The 12,760-nt window shown below is 42.7% G+C and overlaps 1 protein-coding gene across 1 annotated transcript in view; it reads left to right on the forward strand.

Annotated features, from left to right (window-relative positions):
- Nucleotides 1-2,520: 2,520 nt before the first annotated feature.
- The window catches only part of LOC311136138 (calpain-5-like), a gene marked incomplete at both ends in the record, with an annotated part of 36,969 nt that continues 26,729 nt past the window's right edge, over nucleotides 2,521-12,760 (forward strand). Inside the window, 2 exons of the mRNA XM_084170225.1 lie at nucleotides 2,521-2,685; nucleotides 11,955-12,086. Coding sequence (XP_084026351.1) covers nucleotides 2,521-2,685; nucleotides 11,955-12,086 — 297 coding nt within the window. The remainder of the gene's footprint in view (nucleotides 2,686-11,954; nucleotides 12,087-12,760) is intronic.

The following is a 12,760-nucleotide window of genomic DNA, read 5'->3' on the forward strand; positions in this document are numbered from 1 at the left end:
GGGCCAGATGGCATTCCTATTTGCTCTGTTTTTTTGGTTGATTCTTTCCAGTGTGTTAAATAGTTACATTTTTGCTTTCTCATTTGGTTGGATCTAATTGTGTTGCTGTCCTGGGGCTATGTGGGGTCTGTTTGTGTTTGTGAACAAAGAACCAGCTGGCTGAGGGGACTCTTCTCTAGGCTCATCTCTCTGTAGGTGAGGGCTTTGTGGTGGAATGTGTGGGCATCGCTTCCTTTTAGGTGGTTGTAAAATTTAACAGCTCTTTTCTGGTTTTGATTACTTGTGGTTATAGTCCTAATTCTGCTCTGCATGCATTGTTTGGGGTTTTGCATTGTACACAAAGTCCCAATTGGATGTTTGTCCCATTTGTGAATTCTTGGTTTGTCTCTCTCTCTGTTTCTCTCGCTCTCTTGCTCTGTCTGTCTGTTTGTCTGTCTGTCTGTCTCTGAAGTTTTGTTTCTAATGGTTCCCAATAGTCATTGACCTCAAAGGTCTTCATATTTGTTAATGTTTTCTACCCAACACCATTATTTTGTATCTGCAAAGATGATTCTGTTGAACTCTGGGCTCTGTTTATGATGATGCTTAAGGCACAGCTGTCTGTCAGTCAGGTTGAGAGTCCGTTTGTGGCTTGTGATATACAGTTAATTCGGAAAGTATTCAGACCCCTTGACTTTTTCCACATTTTGTTACGTTACAGCCTTATTCTAAAATGGATTAAATAAAACATTTTCCTCATCAATCTACACACAATACCCCATAATGACGAAGCGAAAACAGGTTTTTAGAAATCTTTGTGTGTATGTGTGTGCATATATATTTTTAAAAAAAGATCTTATTTGCATAAGTATTCAGACCCTTTGCTATGAGACTCGAAATTGAGTTCAGGTGCATCCTGTTTCCACTGATCATCCTTGATGTTTCTACAACTTGATTGGAATCCACCTGTGGGAAATTCAATTGATTGGACATGATTTGGAAAGGCACACGCCTGTCTATATAAGGTCCCACAGTTGACAGTGCATGTCAGATCAAAAACCAAGCCATGAGGTCGAAGGAATTGTCCTTAGAGCACAGAGACAGGATTGTGTCGAGGCATAGATCTGGGGAAGGGTACCAAAACATTTCTGCAGCATTGAAGGTCCCCACAGTGGCCTTCATCATTCTTAAATGGATGATGTTTGGAATCACCAAGACTCTTCCTAGAGCTGGCCACCCGGCCAAACTGAGCAATCTGGGGGAGAAGGGCCTTGGTCAGGGAGGTGGCCAAGAACCCGATGGTCACTCTGACAGAGCTCCAGAGTTCCTCTGTGGAGATGGGAGAACCTTCCAGAAGGACAACCATCTCTGCAGTACTCCACTAATCAGGCCTTTATGGTAGAGTGGCCAGACAGAAGCCACCCCTCAGTAAAAGGCACGACAGCCCGCTTGGAGTTTGCCAAAAGGCACCCAAAGGACTCTCAGACCATGAGAAACAAGATTCTCTGGACTGATGAAACCAGGATTGAACTCTTTGGCCTGAATGCCAAGCGTCACGTCTGGAGGAAACCTGGCACCATCCCTACGGTGAAGCATGGTGGTGGCAGAATCATGCTGTGGGGATGTTTTTCAGCGGCAGGAACTGGGAGACTAGTCAGGATCGAGGAAAAGATGAATGGAGCAAAGTACAGAGAGATCCTTGACGAAAACCTGCTCCAGAGCGCTCAGGACCTCAGACTTGGGCAAAGGTTCACCTTCCAACAGGACAACGACCCTAAGCACACAGCCAAGACAATGCAGGATTGGCTTTGGGACAAGTCTCTGAATGTCCTTGAGTGGCCCAGCCAGAGCCCGGACTTGAACCCGATTTGAACATCTCTGGAGAGACCTGAAAATAGCTGTGCAGCGACGCTCTCCATCCAACCTGACAGAGCTTGAGAGGATCTGCAGAGAAGAATGGGAGAAACTCCTCATACAGGTGTGCCAAGCTTATAGCTTCATCCCCAAGAAGACTCAAATCTGTAATCGCTGCCAAAGGTGCTTCAAGAAAGTACTGAGTAAAGGGTCTGAATACTTATGTAAATGTATTATTTCCATTTTTTATTTTTAATACTTTTGCAAACATTTCTAAACATATTTTTTTGCTTTGTCATTATGGGCTTTTGTGTGTAGATTGAGGGGGGGGGAAGCAATTTAATCCATTTTAGAATAAGGCTGTTACGTAACAATATGTTGGAAAAGTCAAGGGGTCTGAATACTTTCCAAATGCACTGTATAGTAGGCTAAATTGTATTTGACTTTTAGTTTGCTCTTAAGTTGGATACACATTTTCCAACTACAGACATTTGGTAGAAACACCCAATTCTAAACTGAATGTCCAATAGTATTTGTCCATAGTGTAGCCTACCCAAATAAGGTAAAATGTAATAACACTAACACATGCTAATCTTCAAGAATATCAGAGACCTGTTGGTAGGAGGCCAGTTCCAGGTCACTAACAGAGCCCCCTGTCTCCTGTGTCTGGTCCCTACAGGCTGTAGGATGTTCTCGTCAGTGAAGGCTTTCGAGGGGCAGCAGTACTCCACCCTGAAGAGGCAGTGCCTTGCCAGCGGCCTTCTGTTCGAAGACCCACACTTCCCAGCCTTGGACGACACCCTCTTCTACCAGGGCAATAGGATTGGACGCGTGCACTGGAAGAGACCCCAGGTGAGGGAGCTTTCTGGCCTACTACTACTACTGCTACTACTACTACTACTACTACTACTAATACTACTACAACAATTTTTAAGACAGATTGTTTGGGAAATTTATTTTTTTATAATTTCATTCATGCTTTATTTGGAAAGGGACATATTCAAGGGCAACAGGATTGGACGCGTGCACTGGAAGAGACCCCAGGGGAGGGAGCTTTCTGGCTATCACACACTACTATTACTACTTCTTACACTACTATAAAAATGCTTTTTAAGACAGATTTTTTAGGAAATTTCATTTTTCTAATTTCATTCACGTTTTATTTGGAAAGGGACATATTCAAGGCTCTGATTTGGACAGGGACCTACTCAAGGTTTTGATGAAGGCGATTTATGCCGAAACGTAAGCCTTTTGTTTGTTTGTCCCATCAATAAATCTATCAGATTTACACAGATACAGAGTGCTCCTTTTTCTTTATTCTCCCGGAGTCACAAGTTGAAGTACCCTGGGGTAAGGAATGTTTTTTGGACATATACAGTGAATAAAGACCTTTCCAATGCATTGCACATTAGTGTGTTTAGCTCACGCTCATTTTTAACAGCTTAACACACCCTCACTTCCTGTGTGAAACCACAGACTAAAACTGTGAAGAAAAAATATAAATAAAAAAAGAAGGAGAAGATAGTCGCTGAAATATGACAATCAATATGCTAAAGAGAAGCACCGTCTTGTAGCGGCTAATGGCTGGTGCCTAAGGCCAGACAAAGTGTTAGGAAGTGTCCAAGTCAATTATCCCTCCCTCTCTCCTCCTTCCCAAACCCTTCTCCCCCCTCTTCTCTTCTCTTCCCGCCCAGAGCGCCGCTTATTCCAGAGTCTTGGAGCAGCTAGAAATGGGAAGTGTGGTGCGGCACGGCATCCATTAGCCATAACAGTAGCCATTCCACTCGCAATCTTCCTTCGTTGTCATCACGCATTTCTCACTCTTTTTTCCTCACTCTTTTTTCTCTCTTTTATGGTGGTTGTTTTTCTTTTCATGGTTTTGATGCTTTTCTTTGTTTCTCGTTATTTCAGGCAATTTTAGTTGAGGTATTTCAGTATTCAGGTATTTCAGTTATTCAGGCAAGATGCTAATGGTCTGAAATATGCTTCCCCAATATTTCAGGCAGTTGCAGTTGTAATTTCACGGTTTTAATGTGTAACAGATAGTGAGAAGAGGTGGGTAAAAACAGTGATTTTGTTATTAGAGTACACATCCGAACCATCAACTTATACATTTTAAGTTTGTTCACAGACTTTTGGCAATGAGTAAGATGAACTTCCCCAGAGTCAGATGAACTTGTGGATACCATTTTTATGTCTCAGTGTCCAGTAAGAAGGAAGTTAAAGGTAGTTTCACAAGCCAACGTTAACTATCGTTAGCGCAATGACTGGAAGTCTATGGGTATCTGCTAGCATGGGGAAGGCTAGGGGATTGGGAGGGCGGGGGGGGTTTGGGGGAATGTAAGGGGAGACTCAGGGGATGGATGCTGGGAGGGCGACTGATAAGCACCTTTGGTTGCTGGGTGGGATGGGTTGTGGTTGGGTTGGGGTTATCTTTGTCTGCATTTCTTTGATTGTTTTTGTACCTATAACCCCCCCCCCCCCCCCCCCCCCCCCCCCCGAAGAAAAATGCCGAAACTAAATAAAAAAGTATGTCAGAAAAAAATATATTGGAGTAAAACAGCATTTAGTGCTACGCTTTTTTAAACGGCACTTGGGTATGTTTATGGCCACAAGTCAAGACAGCAGAGCATGCAGGCATAAATAAGAGGCCTCTATAAAATGCTCCTCTCTCTCTCCCTTCTCTCTCGACCGGCTCTTTTGCTCTCGGCTCTCTCACTCTTGTCTCTCTCTCTCTTGTCTCTTTCGCTCTTGTCTCTTTCTCTCTCTCGGCTCTCTCTACTGCCATCCCTCTCAGCCTTCTCTCCCTACTACATCCACTCTCTGGCCTACAGATTAGTTGTGTCTATGGCATGACTGATGAGCAATAAAAAGACAGAACCCATTTATCTGGGCTCGCTTCGCTGTCCTCCCAAGCCAAACCTATCTGGGCTAAATGAGCTCCCTGATCGTTGTGGCAGTTTGATTGGTCTTGTCTGACCGTCATCGACTAACCTGGTGCTACAACTCTGGCGGTTGGGCGGCGACTGATTTGGTCACAGAGGTACTATGAAGCGGTGTGGCAGCTCTTCAGTACAAGGTCAATTATTTGGTTAGCCACCGCCAGTATTAGCCATGACACCATTATTTTTTACCCTGTAGGGAGACAGACAGATCAGTAGGCTATTTTCTTTACAGCCGGGCCAATCCACCCAACAGATATTGGGAGTGAATATTGGAAGTGAACACTTTACTCTGTAAAATGGCCTGTTCCAGCTAGCACATAACGTTCTGAGAACCATATGTTTCTTAGAGCTTGGTGAGAGCGTGGTTGTCATATGGTTATTTTGCATACAATCATCCCACAACTTTCTGGGAAGGGTTCAGGATAGTTGCTTGACTTTGGAACATTCTCAGCACATTTAAGGAACTTGACAAAAAAACATTACTTTATTACTTTAACAGAACGTTTCCTAAAAGTTCAAACATGGTTACATTTTAATTTAATTGTTTGTAATGTTCTAGGAACGTTCTTCAACTGGTTTAACATTGGGAATGTTCTCAAATAGTTCAGAGAATGTTAAGCAACAACGTTCTTCTGTGCGAATTTCAGTACTTCAGCATAACGTTTCCTTCAGGTTTCCTCATGGTTCTATTTAAAGTCATGGTCTTAAATTGTTGTGTAATGTTCAGAGAATGTTCTAAGAATGTTATTAAAGATATATACATTCCGTGTGTTGGCCGCGCCCACTAATTGGCCACACCTGATCTTAATGAGTGCTTGTTTTCTTTGAAATGGTTTGTTTGAATAGACTGAAATGAACAGCTTTGTATGGGTTGAAAAAAAAGCATCCTGGTGGTGCAGTGGACTAATTCCATGGATAGAGAACAGAAGATCATATGTTCGAACCTCAGTGACGCCGTGCCACAATTAAGCAATAAGGCCTAAGGGGTGTTGTATATGGCCAATATACCACTGCTAAGGGATGTTCTAAGACAAGACGCAACATACAGCCCTTAGGCGTTGTATATTGGAAATGTACCACAAACCCCCAAGGTGCCTTATTGCTATTATAAACTGGTTACCAACGTCATTAGAGCAGTGAAAATAAATGTTTTGTCATACCTGTGGTATAAGGTCTGATATACCATGGTTGTCAGTCAATCAGCATTTAGAGCTCGAACCACTCAGTTTATTAAAAAAAAAAGTGTTTGCATGATTAATGCCTAAGCAAATGAATTTCCATGTGTCCTATCTGTGCTTGGAGTTCAAAACAGTTAACCCAAAATAAGCTAGCAGAAAACTTTCAGGGAATCATAGTAAAACGGTTTCAGAACCTCCCTGCAACCAAAAAATTTACATTCCCAGAACATGCATCATTTTCACTTCCGTTCTCAAAACAAACAAAAAAATATATATATATATTTTACCGGTCAGAAAACGTATGGTTTCGTTCCCTGAACCAATGGATAACCAAAAATGTATGTTCCCCACAACTTCCAAAGAACCAAATGTGCTAGCTGGGGTGGCTCATGCAATGGAATGTATTTTTTATAATGTCAGTTGAATCAACAAATCACAGCACATATTGATGGGTACACGTCCAGTTTTTACTTCCTGCTTTGCTCCTATGGGTACACTCGCAATGGCCGCCAGTCCACCCATTATGGCGTCATTGACTTGAATGGGGACGTCCGTTCTATTCATTATATTTTTATGGCAGCGGAAGAAAGGAGAAAATGTGCATCTAATGGTTATTACTTCCATAGTGGCGTTTGAGTAATAGGAGCGGTGCTAGGGTGAGAGGGATGGTGGAGAGGTCTCCATGGGACTCTGCAGTGGCAGTGCAGTGGTGGTGTTCTCCTCTCCACTGATGAAAAGTTGGCTTTTGCAGCAACCTGCTTTGGTCTGCATCAGCAAATTACTGACCTTGGGCGTGTTGTGGACACAGACACACACGTGCACACATGCATACATGCATGTACTGCGCACACACTTTTTCACATACATTCTCTCTTTCTACCCCTCTCTCTCTCTCGCTCTCTCATCTTCAGTCCATTTCTCCATCCATCTCTCACCACATGGCCTCACATCAACATTGAACTGTATTTACAACATCATCTAAACCCATTTCAGTACAGCGGTATTGAGCTGTATTGATCTACAGTCTTGTAAAGATAGGGGGGTGACTGGGACAGGCAATGTAACATCCATAAAGTTTTTTATTAAACGTTTTTGTAAAACATGCACCTTACATCAGATCATCTTGAAACTTTCTCTGTAAAGCTAACTTTCATCAAGGTTCTGTAATTGGTTTCTCTCTTTTCATTGTCAGCATTATGATATCCGTAACATCCATAACGGATGCATTCACCACATTTTGTGTGCTTGTTTTGAGGTGTATTCTTCAGACCTTTACTGATGCAATTGTTGATTTCTTGAAAATTAGGCGCTCTAGCTAAGATTCTCTTGGAAAATATATGCTGAAATGCTTATGTCATATATGGCAGTACTACACTGAACAAAAATATAAATGCAACATGTAAAGTGTTGGTCCCATGTTTCATGAGTTGAAATAAAAGATCACAGAAATGTTCCATATGCACAAAAAGCTTATTTCTCTCAAATGTTGTGCACAAATTTGTTTACTTCCCTGTTAGTGAGCATTTCTCCTTTGCCAAGATAATCCATCCACCTGACAGGTGTGGCATATCAAGAATCTGATTAAACAGCATGATCATTATACAGGTGCACCTTGTGCTGGGGACAATAAAAGGCCACTCTAAAATGTGCAGTTTTGTCACACAACACAATGCCACATATGTCTCAAGTTTTGAAGGAGCTTGTGATTGGTATGCTGACTGCAGTAATGTCCACCAGAGCTGTTTCCAGATAATATAATGTTCAATACTCTACCATAAGCCGCCTCCAATGTCATTTTAGAGAATTTGGCTGTACGTCCAACCAGCCTCACAACCGCAGACCACGTGTGGGTGAGCGGTTTGCTGATGTCAACGTTGTGAACAGAGTGCCCCATGGCATAAACTACATACAATGAAAATAATAACATTTTATCAATGGCAATTTGAATACACAGAGATACCGTGACGAGATCCTGAGGCCCATTGTCGTGCCATTCATCCGCCGCGATCACCTCATGTTTCAGCATGAAAATACATGGCCTCGTCGCAATATTAGGAAGGTGTTCCTAATGTTTGGTATACTCAGTGTATATATAAAGATAAAGTATCTATTAGGGTGTGGTGCCTGGCTGTGTATACTATTCAGCCTACCTGGGATGATGCAATCCTAAAGTACTATGCCTTCTGCTGACATTTTAAAAGCATTCCAAATGACAACAAATGTGTTACGACAGATTTTCATCAAGACATCTTTATGATTTAAATGTCTATTTCAGACTCTGTAGCATCCATAACGGAGGGTTTTGCTCTCTAAAGTAATAATGGAAATTACAATCTTTTCAAATTGATAGTTTTTGTGTTCAGCCTTTTCTTCAAAATGGCTATCCATGTTTAGACGTAAGAATGACAAACTCACAGACTTTTGCTAATATGTTCAGTCTACCCAAAATGCTTGTCAATTTCATGTAACATCCAGAACGCTTTTTATTTGCTTTATTTCTACAATATGCCAATATATTTTTTGGGGAGTATCCACTCCCCCCAAGGAGTACTATAGACACACACATCAAAAGTTTCATTTCTATTTTGTTTGTCCATTCTGTGAGACAAAGTTTGAGTGCAAATGTGATTTTGCAAATGTAACATCCATAACGCTGGAATCGCCCATTAATAATATTATTACAATATTATTCAATTGGGATACTCAGAATAACATTGCTAGCACATTGTCATAGTGATATTTCTGTCATTGTCAGATATGACTGTTTATGTGAATAAGGTCTATGGAGTGTTAACTTTTAGTATTTTCCCCCAGTTGGGGCGGTGAGGCGGTCACCTCCCTGGCACTCAATGCAATCTATCAGTGGGCTGTGGACAGATCTATTGGACAGAGAAGTGTCATGACTTGCCCTCTTGGGCTGAGGATCAAATATTCCTGCTAGGCAAAGGTTTTGAACACCCCCTTTCCTGGGGGCCAGTATTATGACCATTCGTAAATTCCTTGCAGAGACTTTCTCTTCCTTGCCATGAAGTATTGGGAGAAAGGACCCCTTTGTTAACAAAGGAAGTCTTCCTGCCAAAACTCCAACATCCAAAAGTGGGTAATGAAACAACATTCCCACTTAAAAGTATGTGGGGAATGGTTGGTGGGGACTTAAAGAACAATCATGTCAATTTCGTTACTATGTTGTGATGTCATTAAAGACTGTGGGATAACATAACTGTATCTCTGGGGGGGTACACTTCCCAGTTATGAGGTTTGCATCTATTTGTTGTATAAAATGAATGATTAAGTATGATAATACTTTTGTGAAGATAACAATGTGATTTTGGCATTCTAGATGAGATTATTGTTTTCCATATTGATTTGTTCTCAGTCAGTGGCCACGCCCAGATGAGCACAAACATGATGGAACGCCCCTTTTTACCCCGAGTGTATAAAAAGCGTTGTGACGAAATTCACCTCAGACCAGCAGTTGAGCCAAACGTTGAGCCAAACGTTGCAAATGGTAGAATTTCTACCAGACCAGTAAGCCCCATGGCTTTAAATGGTTGACACTCTACAATACCAAGAAGCGTGAAGCTGAAGCTACACGTTACAAAATGGTTAGACTAGAAAGACCAGAAAACGTGAGACGTTAGTCCACACGTTTGAAATTGAGAAACTCTGAAACTCTCAACCTCTACACGAGGTGACGAAAAGGACAATGCACTAGACCTTATCATTTCAGTCTGCAGCTGGCATGTATAGTCGTCTAGAGAACTTTCACTAAAGACACAAAGTGGGAAGGACAATCCCTTTCCAAAGTAACTACGATAGTCTCTCCATTCCACTCTGACCCTCCTTCATTCATGCTAATGTTAGTCCAGTTCACTAGGGACCTGTTTTCATTGTATTATGTTAGTAATCAATAACCTGTGTGTGTGTGTGTGTGTGTGTGTGTGTGTGTGTGTGTGTGTTTGTATTGTGTTAGTATTTAGTTAGTTAATAAATAATTAAGCCAATTTGTGTATTGCTGATTCATCAATAAGGTTAGGGTTTTTGCAGGTTCAAGGATTATGCGACGTTCAGAATGAGACTGATAAGAGGTCATTATTTAATACGTGACTGTTATTGATTATATATAACATATCTTCTAAGAGTTTAATTCGGGAGACGGTAACTCGTTAAACAACTTCTTCCGTGGTGCCCCAAATTCCGAATGAGTTAATTGTTACATGATTAATTTAATCAAGTGACAATTAAACATAGTTAGGTGGTTCGATAAATAACAGTCATACATTTAAAGTAAGTCACGTCACGACAGAAGCCAATGTTGACATCACTGTTGCCCTACAATCAGACATCGGTCCATTGCCTGCTTTCATTATCACACCCCACAGGAGAGAGGGATGGAGGGAGCGAAGGGGAGGGGGTAAGACACTAGAGACAGAGAGCGGGGAGAAGAGGGAGGCAGAGGGAGAGGGAGGGGGAGGATTGGGGGAGAAAGAGAGGGAGAGGGATGCTAGGAGATGGAGCAGGATGTCAGAAGCACGGCACCAGGGATCTGTTCGCACATTGTTGGTGGGGAAAATCCCTACAGACACACACACACACACAAACACACCGGCTGAAAATAACAATTGCCTCACACCTGGAGGGTGAGAAACCACACGTCCCACCCGAAGGGAGAGGTAGATAATAATACACACGTCACACTTATCAGTGTCCACATAGACTCGGGTGTGTCTGAAAGGCACCCTGTCCCCTATATAGTGCACTAAGGCAGACGAGAGCTCTATGGGGCCTGGTCAAAAGTAGTGCACTATATAGGGAATAGGGTGCCATTTCGGACGCAGCCTCAAAGATATCCCACCACATCATTCCTGCAGTCTCCCACCTATCACTATTGACTGCAGATCACTATTGGGATCCTCTAAGGAATTTTTGTAGTCTGCATGTCGATACTCAGGTCTTCTCTGCTTTAGCCCACTCCTGTATTTGCCTGGATTCCAGGACCCAAATTAAGAAAGCTACAGTATTTTCTAGTTAATAGTTAGCAATATGGCTTAATGGTCTGCTCTTCAACCATGCAACCGTTATGTTATCACAGCTAAAGCAGAACCAGTCTGGTACCTTGGGTTAGTTTTAGTGCTGTCTGTCTGTGTGTTCTAGGTCTGGGGTAGTTGTAGCCCTATGTGGGGTAGTTTTAGTGCTGTCTGTGTGTTGTTGGTTTTTCTGTGTCTGGTGTGAAAGGGTTGTTCCGGTGGGGCTCAGGTTAGCACGGCTTGTAGATCATCTTGTGTCGCCACATAAATCACCACAACACCTCTCAGATCTGAGACACCTGAGACAGACTAATGAGGGTCTGGGTGCTCTCTCTCCTCTCTCGCTCTCTTTCCCTCTGTCTGTCTCTGTCTCTATCCTTTCTTACTCTCTCAACCTCATTCTGCTCACTCACTGGAACTCTATCTCCTCTCTCTCTTCTCTCTCTCTTCTCTCACTCCGTCTCTCTCTTTCTCTCGCCCTCTTTCTTTCCCCCTCCCCCTCTCTCCTGTCTGTCAGTAGAGGCATGTTTTGTGTGTGTGTGTGTGTGTGTGTGTGTGTGATGGATAGAAGTGGAGTGTTCCGCAGAGCCTCATCTAAATTCCCATCGATTAGGAGCCGTAATTAAAGAGTCCCGGCCATGCCTGGCCTGGCAACTCACTCTATCCATCTGTCTTCTCTCTTTCTTTCTCCCTCCCTTTCTCTCTTATTTTCCCTCTCTCTTTTTCTCTCCGTCTATCCATATTTATCTCTCTTTTTTCTCCTTCTCTCACAGTCTCTCTCTGTCTTCATCTTCTCATTTTTATCATTCCCCCCTTTCGCACTGACGAACCTCACGTTTTTGGGGGTCCCTAGGCCTCATGTAACCTTTCTAACCCTCTCTCCCTCACTCCCGTTCCCTCTCCCCTGCCTCCCCCTGCTTCCCTCTCTCTCCTTCTCTCTCACTCTCCCTCCTTCTCTTCTCTCTGTGTAGGAGCTCTCTGAGGACCCTCACCTGTTTGTGGATGGGATCAGTGCGCACGACCTGCACCAGGGCCAGCTGGGAAACTGCTGGTTTGTGGCGGCGTGCTCCAGCCTGGCCTCCAGAGAGTCCCTGTGGTCTAAAGTAAGTGTGTCTGTGGGTGGGGAGGGGTGTGCGTGAGACATGTCTGTATGATCTTAAACAAGAGATGCACACTCTTTCTTAGCTATAACACACACACATACCCATTACCTGGTGATTAAGGTGTAAACAGAGGAGAGCTCATTTCACCAGAGGCATCATTAGGATAAATCAACACCTATCTATAACACTCTCAGTAGAGTTGAAGTACACTGCCATGGTCCTTTGTGGAGGAGGCATCCTTCAAGCTTAGAACTCAGTCTGGTGTTTAGGTAAAGTATCAAAGCAGACTTTACTGGTCCACTCAGTTGTGTTGAATGAATGAATGAATGTGCGGGTATATATTTTTTTGTCATTTAGCAGACGCTCTTATCCAGAGCGACTTACAGTTAGTGAGTGCATACATTTCATGACACCTTCAAGTTACTGGATGTGTGTACCATATTATAGGTCTAAAGCCCTATTAGTTCAGGACTAGTATTTATACGTCGGTTATGAAATTATTACCCCAGCATGTCAGTTTTTCCAGTGGACCATTCGAACAGGATTAGTTTTACCAAACTGACCCCTGTAGAAAAAAGAATTATCATTCAAAATGTAATGTTCTAGGCATAAAGATATTTCAGCTTGTCTAGGGATAGCCTAATATTGGCCTAATGGCCTACAGTTCTGAGAAA

This window comes from Coregonus lavaretus (assembly GCF_964263955.1).
Source record: "Coregonus lavaretus genome assembly, chromosome: 10".
Taxonomy (NCBI): domain Eukaryota; kingdom Metazoa; phylum Chordata; class Actinopteri; order Salmoniformes; family Salmonidae; genus Coregonus; species Coregonus lavaretus.